The sequence below is a fragment of the Cervus elaphus genome, chromosome 27, assembly GCF_910594005.1.
Source record: "Cervus elaphus chromosome 27, mCerEla1.1, whole genome shotgun sequence".
NCBI classification, from domain to species: domain Eukaryota; kingdom Metazoa; phylum Chordata; class Mammalia; order Artiodactyla; family Cervidae; genus Cervus; species Cervus elaphus.
In genome coordinates this window covers 52008547-52022014 of record NC_057841.1, presented here as the reverse complement: position 1 = coordinate 52022014, position 13468 = coordinate 52008547, and the positions used below count along the sequence as shown (strand labels likewise).

At 44.0% G+C, this 13468-nt stretch overlaps 1 protein-coding gene across 4 annotated transcripts in view; it reads left to right on the top strand.

Annotated features, from left to right (window-relative positions):
- Positions 1-12184, top strand: part of ACAA2 (acetyl-CoA acyltransferase 2) — a 39072-nt gene extending 26888 nt beyond the window's left edge. For 2 of the 4 annotated variants that reach the window (XM_043888877.1, XM_043888881.1), the window contains exons 8-10: positions 2-72; positions 2102-2256; positions 10623-12184. In XM_043888877.1, coding sequence (XP_043744812.1) covers positions 2-72; positions 2102-2256; positions 10623-10722 — 326 coding nt within the window. In that variant the 3' untranslated portion in view covers positions 10723-12184. Of the gene's footprint in view, position 1; positions 73-2101; positions 2257-2813; positions 2887-3435; positions 3855-10622 lie in introns of those variants that run through there. The other 2 variants (XM_043888878.1, XM_043888880.1) reach the window with 2 other exon arrangements.
- The last annotated feature ends 1284 nt before the right edge of the window (positions 12185-13468 follow it).

Sequence of the window (13468 nt, the reverse complement as noted above, 5' to 3'; positions counted from 1 at the left end):
GGTCCTGTCCCTGCTATCAGTGGGGCACTGAAGAAAACAGGGCTGAGTCTTAAGGATATGGATTTGGTGGAAGTAAGTGTTCTACATTTTTCACAACATGGAATAAACCATCAACTTCTATAGCATAGATGGCTTTAGTTTGATTTTTATAGGTCTTTTTGTTTTAGTACCTTTAAACTTTCCAAATGATGTGAATCTAAACAAGTATTACTTTCATTGTATGCCTGTGTTGACATATAATCAGGCCCTACTTTATTAAAATGCTTTGTTTATATTTGAATAATTCAAAGAACCTTTCTTCCTCTACTAAAGTACAATTCTTGGGTACTTTTTTATGACCTTGTAAGATTCTACTATTAATACATTTTAGACTATTAATGTGCCCATTGAACTGAATTGAATGTTAGTTAAGGTGGATGAGAAATAAATAACTAACTTTATTTTATGGATTAAATTGGAAAAATACAGGTTAAAAAAATTGACCTAATAGAAAAACAATAATCTAATCCCAAATCTAAGTTTCTTGCACTTCTGCCAAGTTAACAGCCACCCCCACCCCCAACCCCAAAACTTAGGTTTGGCTTTTACACCACAGTTGTGGATTGATTTGGAATGCATCTGTCATAATTTTTTTCGCTGGAAACTTAGATTTATTGGGAGAATGATTTCTTTAACGTTAGTTTAGAACAAAAGCATCTTAAATGTTTAGTACAATTAAAAGAAAGGATTAAGAACATGCTTAAAGACGGATTATGTACATTCGGCATTTGGGAAGTATTTGAACATTTTAGGTAATTAAGTTGCTTAATTACCACATTTGCATTAGCAAATAAGTACCACTGAATTTCTGACTTCAGATTTCACACTTAAACCTTTTGAAATATGTCATCTCTGTAGAGATGTTCATCAGCATTTATGGATGTGTAAACACTCAAGGACATACCTTTCCATACCCTGATGTGATTGAGACTTTTGATGATCATGAGGTAGTTTTTCCTGGGTTCAAAAGTCTAGTTTCACAACATACTCTAGGTCACTCAGTACCTCATGACTATATAAAATGGAAAAATAAATGTTGGGTCTAAGGACAAGTAAAGCACCATCTCGGGAGAGCACAAAATATAGTAGGGAAGGAACACAAGGGTGGATTTTTATCCCAGTCCTGGAAAAGCTGCCTTTTTAAAAATCAGTATCCTTCTCTATAAATTTCCCTGCTAAGATCATATGAAAATATAATTCTCTATACATGAAATAAGGTAATGCTCCTAGCCAGCCTTGTTAAGTGTAATACAACAGCATGATACTTTTTAGTTCTGGCCATGTTTCAACATGGTAACTATTCCTCTCAGGTGTCTGGCTCTGAGGGTTTATTCTTTATTGTCTGTCAGTTTCTTCTTGGAAGTATGGCTAGTAATATGGGTTAGTAGTAATAATAAGAGGAACTATTTATTGAATATTTGCTTGTGTCAGATGATACACTAAACACTAATACCCATGATTTCATTTAATGTTAACAATAACTCTTATACAACAGTCACATTTTACCAGTGAAGAAAGTTGAGTGTCAAGAGAATTTAAAGAAAATGCGTACAGCCAAGATTTGAACTATCTATCTGGCTCTAGAACCTATGGATTTTCTATAGTACCCCGTTGCTTCTAGTCCAGGATCCATGTATAATATCACTGAGGATTCCTTTAAGGCAGAGGTCCCCAACCTCCAGGATCTAATGCTGAATGATCTGTGGTGGAGCTGATGTAATAATACTAGAAGTAAAGTGCACAATAAATGGTAATGCACTTGAATCATCCCAAAACCATCCCCACCCCCACCTCCAGTCCATGAAACTGGTCCCTGGTGCCAAAAAGGTTGGGGACCGCTGCTCTAAGGGATGCGTTAACACTTAAAAAGTATCGCTTAGTAAATACATTCATTTTCAGACCTGTTATCTTTATGAAGAATGATTGAAGATAAAGTAACCTTGCAAGGTAATTTAAGTAGGGAAAAAACAGGAAAGTTAGCCATCAATAGGACTGGACAATTCTCAGTTAAAAATAAGTTTGTGAATAAGGATTTTTATTAAGTGCTTTGATTGTTTTAAAGGTGAATGAAGCTTTTGCTCCTCAGTATTTGGCAGTTGAAAAGAGTTTGAATCTTGACCCAAGTAAGACCAATGTGAATGGAGGGGCCATTGCTTTGGGTCACCCATTAGCAGGATCTGGGTCAAGAATTACTGCACATCTGGTTCATGAATTAAGGTACGTGCTAGAGATTGTTGCTTTTCAGATTTGCTGACTTTTGTGTAAATGCATAAACTTGGGTTTCTGCAGAACAATCCAGCACTTTCCATTCTCCCTCACAGCCCTGCCTTTCTCCCAGGGGTTTGAGCCCCCCTTTTTCACAGACCTTGCTGATGACTCGGTTGATTTGTTGGTGCCTCTGCTCTTGTGACACTTGCTCTTCCCCGCATGTGCAGCGCAGCCACTCGGCACGTGTTCACTGAGGGCCCAGTGTTCATGTGGCCCCGTCCCTGGTGCGGGTGCACGGCAGGGAGTCCATAATGAGGCCCTGTGTCTCAGGGCACTTGCATTCTAGTGCTAGTTACAGGAGTAAGACACAATTACTTCAGAAAACAAGTGCTGATCAAGATGCTGTCATTTAAGAAATCTAAGCAAACTGACAATTGGGGTCTAAGTTTTTCCTTCACTGTTTCCAGGGTTCCAGGAGGAGCCTTCTGTGCCTTTGATACTTTGCAGTTTTAACAGAAGAGCTTCTTCTGTACTGTGTTTTTTGGACCATTTTGTTCTGTTCTTAGGAAAATTGCAAACAAAACCAAATATGCCAGGCTTGAAAATCACTCTGGCTCCCTGTGACATCAGGGTAAATAGGACTCCTGTTTCACTTAATAATTGGGTTGAAATGAATGATTGATTGCACAAAAAATAATTCCTGGATGATTTCTCAAGGTCATTCTATCAGGACTGAAGGATTAGAGTGGATGGTACTTTAAAGGAGTCTTAATTTTTATGAAAGGGACATGAAATGTTTCTAAACTATCTGACCTTTCATACAGACAAACTTCAGTAATTATACTTATTCTAAGGTCCATAAAAATCTAAAACAGATAAACCAAGGAGGCTGAATATTAATATTTACTCCATCTTCTTCAACTTCCAGCCCATCCCAATTACCTCCTATTTTATGTTTGTTTCTACCTCTATCTTCTGTGTTACTACACTTTTTAAAATAAGAATGCTCAGCTTTCCAAATTCTTTCTCCTCTTTTCCCCAATATTGAGGACTGGAGGCAACATTGAGCTGATGAGCTGAATGAGAATGAATATTGCAAATGTGACCATTATAAATTCTATTTAATTGATTATCTAATTCCGTACATTCTTTATTCAAGTAGTTTTCAGCCACTGCTTTCTCTCTCAGGCGTCAGGGTGGAAAATACGCCGTAGGATCAGCCTGCATTGGAGGTGGCCAAGGAATTGCGGTCATTATTGAGAACACAGCCTGAAGAGACCAGGCAGCCTGCCCTGGTCCATGCTCACATGACTTGACCAAGCCACAGTAAACCAGGTGACCTTCAGAGCAGATGCCAAACCAGCCGTGCTCTGCACTGAGAGTGACTGGGTTTGGGCAAGGGATGGTGAAGCAAAGACCCATTTATCATTAACAAGAGCCCATGCCAGAATAAATACTCTCAAATTTGTACCACATATGCAGCATTTCTGAACTGAAATCCAACTAGCATAGGCTTTAAAGGGAATTGTATTCTTGCCAAATAACCATCTCTTATGCCTTAAATAATATGATTGCAGGGAAATTGAATAAATACTGCCTTAACTTCAGCTAATCCTTTCCTGTCATTTCTTGTATTTTTCTAAAGTTTTAATTGAGGTAAAATGCATATAACATAAAATTTACCATCTTAATCGTTTTTAAGCATACAGTTCAGTGGCATTAAATACATTCACATTGCTGTGTGGCCATCACTGCCATCCGTCCATCTCCAGAGCTCTTTTCATCTTGTAGAACCGGAACTCCACACCCGCTAAACAACAGCTCCCTGTTCTGTCCTCTCTCCAGCCCTTGGCAACCGCCATTCTGCTTTTTGTCCCTGTGAATTTGACTCCAGTAGGCACCTCATATAAGTGCTGCTTAGTTGCTCAGTCATGTCCCACTCTTGGCGACCCCACGGACTGTGGCCCACCAGGCTCCTCTGTCCGTGGGGATTCTCCAGGCAAGAATACTAGAGTGGGTTGCCATGCCCTCCTCCGGGGATCTTCCCAACCCAGGGATTGAGCCCAGGTCTCCCACACTGTACGGCAGGTTGTTTACTGTCTGAGCCACCAGGAAAGCCCCATATAAGTGGAATCATACAGAATTTGTCCTTTTGTGCCTGGCTTATTGCACTTAGTGTAATATTCTCAAGAATCATGCATGTTGTAGCATGTATCAGAATTTTATTCTTTTTCAAGGCTGAATAATATTCCATTATATAATATTCTGTTATACTACATTTTGTTTCCTCTCATCCATTGATGGCAGGTAGATTGCTGCCACCTCTTGAAAGTGAAAGTGAAAATTGCTCAGTTGTGTCCAACTCTTTGAGACTCCATGGCCTATACAGTCCATAGAATTCTCCAGGTCAGAATACTGGAGTGGGTAGCCTTCCCTTCTCCAGGGGATCTTCCCAACCCAGGGATCAAACATGGTAGGCAGATTCTTTACCAGCTGAGCCACAAAGGAAGCCACCTCTTGGCTATTGTGAATAAAGCTGCTCTAAACACAGTGAGCTTCCCTGGTTCAGCTGGAAAGAATCTACCTGTAATGCAGGAGACCCTGGTTTGATTCCTGGGTCAGGAAGATCCCCTGGAGAAGGGCATGACTACCCACTCCAGTATTCTGGGACTTCCCTGGTGGACCAGACGGTAAAGAATATGCCTGCAGTGCAGAAGATCTGGGCTCGATCCCTCAGTCAGGAAGATCCCCTGGAGGAGGGCATGGCAACGCTCTCCAGTATTCTTACCTGGCGAATCCCCATGGACAGAGGCCCCTGGCAGGCTGCAGTTCGTGGGGTCACAAAGAGTTGGACATGACTGAGCAGCTAAAGACACACAAACAGTGCACAGGTATGGTCTTGCTGTAATTCCTGAGTCATTGGACAGTTCTGTTTTTAAGATTTCAGGGGATTGCTACACTGTTTTCCATAGCAGCTGTACCATTTTATGCTCCCACCATTAAAGCACAAGGGTTTAAATTTTTCCACGTCCTCACCAATAATTGCTGTTTTCTGTTTGTTTATTATAATAGCCATCTTAATGAATGTAAGGTGATATCTCACAGTGGTTTGAGTTGCTTTTCCGATTATTAGTGATATTGAGCATCTTTTCCTGTACTTGTTGGCCATTCATATCCTTTTTGGAGAAACACCTATTTTAAGTCCTTTTCTCATTTTTTAAATTGAATTATTTTTTATTGTTGTTGAGCTGGCTTATATTTTTTTAAAATATTTTGGAAATAAATATATTTATATATTATAAATATATATTTATATAATAATATAATATATAATTAATAAATATATACAAATATTTATAAATATATTAAATATATAAAATATATATTATATTATATATAAATAAATATATTTTTCCAAATATAAATATATTTCCAAAATAAAAATATTTTGGAAACCAGTTCAATTTGTATGTTAAGTGATGTTCATAATTCATTATGAGATAAATGCCCAAGGGAGCAAAATTACCGAATTTAGTCTTGATGTTAATAAATGATATCATATTAGCTTGATTTTTCCCTTGAATACAGACAGTGCTAATTATGTATTATAACTCTTCAAATACATTAGAATGGGAGCATAGCTTCCTTAAGGAAGATTTGGGTTCATTTTAAGGGCCAGATCTGTAAATGACAATATGTGGGGTTGAGAAAGGCTACAAGTCAAGTCTCAGAAGAAGGCACACTATGCCCCTTCTCATCCACCTCACCAGCACTTCCAAGCAGTCAGAAAGGAATGTTGTCATTAATGTCTATTACACTAGCTAACTAAAATGGGGAAACAGAGTCAGTAGAACATAGCTACTATAAATCAATGAGTTAATGAAATTTAACAAAGCCACTAACTGAAGAAACCAAAGTTTTGCCTGGATTTCATCCCCCCTTCTTCAGCTTTCCCAGTTTATCTAAATTATGTGCTGTCCTGCACATACCTCCCCGGGGGACATGTGGCGGTATCTGGAAACCTGTTGGTTGTCATGACTGGGGAGGGGTGCTACCAGCATCTAGTGGATAGAGGCCAGGGCTGCTGCTAACTAAACATCTTGCAACACATAGGAAGTTCCCACAACAAAATTATCAAGCCCAAAGTATCAAGAGAGCTGCCATTGAAAAATTCTGCTTTAACCCTCAATCCACCTGTAAAGTGCAAACGTTTATCGCTTTCTCCCATGAAGGTCTTGTGTAGGTTTATGAGATTTTTTTTTTTGTATTTTATTTTCTATTTGGATATAGCTAAAGAACAGTTGTGGGGTATTATGTGTCTAGCCAGCTTGCCAAACCTTTGTATTATTAGTTTTACTCATATAGATAATATCTCATTAATTCTTATCACCTTTTTGCATTGAGAAAACCACTAGATCATTCAGGTATGACCCAAATCAAATCTCTTACGATTATACAGTGGAAGTGAGAAATAGATTTAAGGGCTTAGATCTGAGAGACAGAGTGCCTGAAGAACTATGGACAGAGGTTCGCGACACTGTACAGGAGACAGGGATCAAGACCATCCCCAAGAAAAAGAAGTGCAAAAAGGCAAAATGGCTGAGGAGGCCTTACAAATAGCTGTGAAAATAAGAGAAGTGAAAAGCAAAGATAAAAGGAAAGATGTTCCCATTTGAATGCAGAGTTCCAAAGAATAGCAAGGAGAGATAAGAAAGCCTTCCTCAGTGATCAATGCAAAGAAATAGAGGAAAACAATAGAATGGGAAAGACTAGAGATCTCTTCAAGAAAATGAGATATACCAAGGGAACATTTCATGCAAAGATGTGTTCGATAAAGGACAGAAATGGTATGGACCTAACAGAAGCAGAAGATATTAAGAAGAGGTGGCAAGAATACACAGAAGAACTATACAAAAAAGATCTTCATGACCCAGATAATCACGATGGTGTGATCACTCACCTGGAGCCAGACATCCTGGAATGTGAAGTCAAGTGGGCCTTAGGAAGCATTGCTATGAACAAAATTAGTGGAGGTGATAGAATTCCAGTTGAGCTATTTCAAATCCTAAAAGATGATGCTGTGAAAGTGCTGCACTCAATATGCCAGCAAGTTTGGAAAACTCAGCAGTGGCCACAGGACTGGAAAAGATCAGTTTTCATTCCAATCCCAAAGAAAGGCGATGCCAAAGAATGCTCAAACTACCACACAATTGCACTCATCTCACACGCTAGTAAAGTCATGTTCAAAATTCTCCAAGCCAGGCTACAGCAATACGTGAACCGTGAACTTCCAGATGTTCAAGCTGGTTTTAGAAAAGGCAGAGGAACTAGAGATCAAATTGCCAACATCTGCTGGATCATCAAAAAAGCGAGAGAGTTCCAGAAAAACATCTATTTCTGCTTTCTTGACTATGCCAAAGCCTTTGGCTGTGTGGATCACAATAAACTATGGAAAATTCTGAAAGAGATGGGAATACCTGACCTGCCTCTTGAGAAATCTGTATGCAGGTCATGAAGAACTGGACATAGAATAATAGACTGGTTCCAAATAGGAAAAGGAGTACATCAAGGCTGTATATTGTCATCCTGCTTATTTAACCTATATGCATAGTACATCATGAGAAATGCTAGACTGGATGAAGCACAAGCTGGAATCAAGATTGCCAGGAGAAGTAATAACCTCAGATATGCAGATGACACCACCCTTATGGCAGAAAGTGAAGAGGAACTAAAAAGCCTCTTGATGAAAGGGAAAGAGGAGAGTGAAAAAGTTGGCTTAAAGCTCAACATTCAGAAAACTAAGATCATGGTGTCTGGTTCCATCACTTCATGGCAAATAGATGGGAAACAGTGGAAACAGTGACTGACTTTATTTTTGGGGGCTCTAAAATCACTGCAGATGGTGACTGCAGCCATGAAATTAAAAGATGCTTACTCCTTGGAAGAAAAGTTATGACCAGTCTAGACAGCATATTAAAAAGCAGAGACATTTATTACTTTGCCAACAAAGGTTCATCTAGTCAAGGCTATGGTTTTTCCAGTAATCATGTATGGATGTGAGAGTTGGACTATAATGAAAACTGAGCGCCAAAGAATTGATGCTTTTGAACTGTGGTGTTGGAGAAGACTCTGGAGAGTCCCTTGGACTGCAAGGAGATCCAACCAGTCCATCCTAAAAGAAATCAGTCCTGAATATTCATTGGAAGGACTGATGTTGAAGCTGAAACTCCAATACTTTGGCCACCTGATGCAAAGAGCTGACTCATTTAAAAAGACCCTGATGTTGGGAAAGATTGAGGGGAGGAGAAGGGGATGACAGAGGGTGAGATGGTTGGATGGCATAACTGACTCAATGGACATGAGTTAGAGCAAGCTCCAGGAGTTGGTGATGGACAGGGAAGCCTGGTGTGCTGCAGTCCATGGGGTTGCAAAGAGTCAGACATGACTGAGTGACTGGATTGAACTACTAAGTTGAATAACTTAAAATGAAGTATGGGAGCATACATTTTTAAAGGTACTCTAACCTAAAGAGAATTCCTTTGTAATTGAGAAATTGTTGAAAACATTTTTATAAGTGAACAATGACTCCTTTTCCTTTCTCTCCATCTCATTTTTGATTCTTTAAGTGAATCCCACATTTTCAGAAACTGGGTTGATTTGCAATGTGGGCTCACTTGCACCAGCAGTGAGCCCAAGAACACTCCTTCCCCTAGGTGGCGCCACAAGCCTGTGCCACCTCAGTCCCTTTCTCAGCCACAGATCAAAGATGCTCTCAGCAAAGTTTTCCCAATTCTCATTTCTTCTTACTTCCTGGGAATTGAAGGGAGAGAACGAGCCAGCAGTAAAGAAAGTGGGGCCAAAAAATCTGCTGGCCAGTGCTCCAGGTCCCTCTGGCCAAGGACACCCACTTTTATTTCTCATCAATGAAAACACAGCAGATGCAAAGACCCAGAACCTAGGGAATCCAGTGTTACACAGTCTCAGACCACAGGGCCCGCTGAGGCACTGAGCCCTGGGTCCTGCCCAGGAAAGGTCGGGGAGAGAGGCCGGGACACCGTCGAGCAGCAGAGAAGACGGGGCAGCATCTCCACTCCGTGTGCTTCGCCGCTGTGGACACTTGGGCCCCAGGGGCTCCTCTTTTCCACTCTGGACCCTGTATTTATTTAGGGACCCCAGCTGCACCCAGCCTTTCCCAGCTGACAGAGCAAGGGCTTCCTGGAGCAGCTTGCATTCTCTCCTCCACACATTCATGTTCGTGAGCCGACTCTGGGGCCGTAACCAGTGAGGTCTGAGGGCTGTGGGGGTGCAGCTTGGACACATGGAGCAAAGAGAAGTGGGGAGGTCTGTGTCCTGTGCCCTGGCCTTACTTCCCCAGGGACAGGCACACTGCCTTGGACTCCACATACACCCCAGTGTCTGCTCTGAGAGCCTCAGTAGGCAAACAAGGTGGATGTATTACTTCTCAGGGACATGGCCCAGGGAAGACAAGGCCCATTCTGCCTGCGCAACACGTGAGAGCAAAGGAAAGTAATGAGCTCCTCCAAAGCCATCTTTTAATCCATCTTGGCACGGCCAACAAGCAGATACATTCAAGGGCCTGAAGGTTTTATATTAATAGAAGTGGCTCTGACAGGAGAAGTAAAAGCCAGACTTGTGCTCTGAACATGCAGTTCCTCCAGAGCCTTTTAGAAACACAAGACAAGATAAAACCAGAAATTGCAGGATAAGGGAACATGCTGATACCAGGAGCAAAGAGCAAGCTATGCTGCTATTCACACACACACACACACACACACACACACACACACACACACACAGTTGTTCTTCACACTGGGTTTCTAGGTTGCAAAGAGAAGACGAGTCCCTACACACACACACACACACACAGTTGTTCTTCACACTGGGTTTCTAGGTTGCAAAGAGAAGACGAGTCCCTACACACACACACACACACACACACACAGTTGTTCTTCACACTGGGTTTCTAGGTTGCAAAGAGAAGACGAGTCCCTACACACACACACACACACACACACACACACACACACACACACACACACACACACAGAGTTGTTCTTCACACTGGGTTTCTAGGTTGCAAAGAGAAGACGAGTCCCTAGGAGCCAAGGCCCCTAGCAGATGAAATAGGACTCAGAGCTCAGCCAGCCTTTAGGTTGTTGCCTGGTCTGCCACGTGCCTGGAGCTGGGAAGGAAGGGGATGTGGGAGCTGGGGCCCCAGTCAGACCATCCCCCAGGGCTCTAAGCACATCTTCAGGGAGAACCAGCAGCATCTGGCAACTTAGGCAGCATCCCAGCCTTGCTGTGGACCAAGAGCACGCAGCAGTCGTTACCAAGTCTGCTTTATGTCCCCGCAGACAGCTCCGAGCCCACGACCGTGCTGATCTCCCAGCCAGGAGGAAAGACAGTCTACCAAGTGGGAGAAACTCTGTCCCACAGGCTTCTGTGTGTCCATGATGATGTGCGCCTGGGCCCACGCTCCGTGGAGGAAAGGAGACCTCCTTCTGAAAAGACGATGGCTGAGCGAGGACAGAGCACGCTATGAAGGGTGCGCTGGTGCTGAGCCCCTTTCTAAACGGCTGAAAGCCACGCAGCCTGTCCAGCTCTTTGCGACCCCGTGGACTAGAGAGTACATGGAATTCTCCAGGCCAGAATACTGGAGTGGGTAGCCTATCCCTTCTCCAGGGGATCTTCCTGACCCAGGAATCGAACCGGGGTCTCCTGCATTGCAGGAGGATTCTGTACCAATTGAGCCATCAGAAATTGGTGCCAAAGTCCAAGCAGCCATTCTGTGGGCCGGCCACTGGCCCTCGGGGTGGCAGGGTGTGGAACCCTGCGCAGTTGGGATGCTCTGCGCTCACAGTGACTAACTGACCTGGCAGTCAGCTTCTTGCTCTGGAGAGCTGGGCTGTGCGCCATTTCCAGGGGCAGGTTATGACTCTGGAAGCCAAGAAGGAGAAGAGAAAGCAGGAGGTGCTGGGTCACCACTGGGCTGATGATAGCATGGCTACTGAGGTGCACACCCAGAGCTTTCTCAGTGCCCTGGTCAAACCCCCTCACCTGAGCTGCGCTAAGTCTCTACTTTCCGCTCCCTCTCAAGAATGCAGCCAACACATGGGACTTCTCTTCCCACTCATCCTGAGCCACCTCAGTCTCCAGGATTTCTAGACTCTCATCCCCAGCCTCGCTGTCTGGCCGGCCCCTGTATGTCTTGTCTGGTGAGACTCGCTCCTAGCCACCCGGCCCACGTGTGCTGGGGAGACTCAGAGCCCCTGGGCTGCCTGACGCTGCCCCTTCAGGCCTGCAGGCCCGTGTGCTGGGGTCCACAGCACAGAATTCTCCATGACCACGGCCACACTGGGGTTCACTAACAGAGTTACTGTCCTCCTCCCCGGATGGCCAGAGGACAGGGAATCTTGGTTCATAGAGAAACCACAAGCCATGTTTTTCATATCAGTGCTATCAGGAACTATAAGATAAACATTATTAACCCCGAGAACGACAATAAACCCACAGAGAGAGTCTCTTAGAGTCACCAGAGGGCTCGGTGTACCGGTGACAAGCAGTAACCCTGCCTTGTGGTGGGAACAGCAAGGAGTCTTCATGTTCTCCCAGGCTCCGAGTGGAGGAAAATCTGTGAGGATTTGAACCACAAGCCCCTCCTCATACAGGCTTGTGGTTTGACTTCACACTATCCACACAGTTCAAAAAACCACCCCAAAGCGGAGACTGAAGTGGTACCCAGGTGCCGAACAGAAATGACTGCAGCCCTCTCTGGAAGAGCCTACCTTCAATTAAGTAAGTTGCATCCCAGCTTTAGAGATGCTAACGGAATGAGCAGCAGATAATCAGTCAAGCAGGATGGCTCTAATTTTATAAAGCGTTGGAAAGCAATAAAATGTACCAAAGATTAAAACTGCTTGAGCGTGTCTGACTAAGTCGGACGGTCAAACAGCCCCTGCGGTCTTCCAGGTCTATCAGTGCCCTTACGACCAGCAGCGGACAGCAGTGCAGGTCAGAAGCAGAGAGAATAGTTTTCTTTTTGAATAGATGTAACCAAGGGAATTCCTCTCTGTTTGATTTCCATCCAGAGGCTGGCAGAGGAGAGAAAAAGCAAATGGCACAAAGAAAATACAAATACTGAGAACAATTGAACAGGGAGAGAGGGGTGGGGTGTGAGCAGGACACACCAGTCCAGTGCCAGGAGCTGAGGGGTGCGGTGCAGGGCAGGTGGAAAGTGCAGATGTGGAACCATCAAATCCATGGACGTATCCTGCCCAACCCCAGGACTTCTAAAAGGGCTCCTCTACGTCTCATATAGGTGGGGGAATGAAGCTCCCCAGAGGGATCATATCGTGTCTGGGAACCCATGGGAAAAGCTCTGAAATGATTAAATGCAAAATGGTAGAGAATTATAAGCCACCTAGTCTGAACCAAGAGAGTCAGAGAAAAGAGAGTCCCAGTTACGCTCAGAACTAAGGAAGGGTTGCCCTCCTCCTCCCCTCCTCCTTCTCGTTCCTTCTCCTTCTTCCTCTTCCTCTTCTTTTCTTGAAAAGAGTTTGCATAGAGGAGGTGAACTCTTTGACGGGCCTCAAAGGTCCCTGATGCCCATGGTCATTAATCTTTACTTCCCGCTTGGGATGCTGTGCCCAAGACTGCAGGCCTCTCGTCCCAGCCCTCCACGGCACCCTCGCTCCACGCAAGGGCGCACTGTGAGCCTGGCCACACTGCTTCCAGGCGGCCCCCCTGCAGAGAGCTGCGGGTGTCAGCGGCCACCCCTCCCCCTCCAGGTGCAGCCCCGGGGAACACCAGGGCAGGAGGCGGAAGCACAGAACACACAGGTCAGGTGATGGAAGCCCGGTGCCCACAGCGGGCACAGGCCCCTCGAGGAGCCAGCTCTGTGCTCCCCCCGGGGCTCTTTCTCCCAGACTGAATCCCCATCCTCCAAGTCCCAAACATCTGCCAGGCCTCATTCCCAGATACTTAATGACCATCTTCAAGTAACAATAAAAACTAGGAGAAGGGGGGAAATTATCAGTAACATTCCTATGAGTTAAGTTCATTCTAAAGGAAGAAAAAAACAGTGTACACAGATGCAGAGGCTATGAGTGACCAGGAGGGCCGTGTCAGAGACCCCCTTCAGGGTCCACACGGAATTCCATCGTTGGAAGCTTGGAAGGCCTGACCCCCACCCTACATGGAA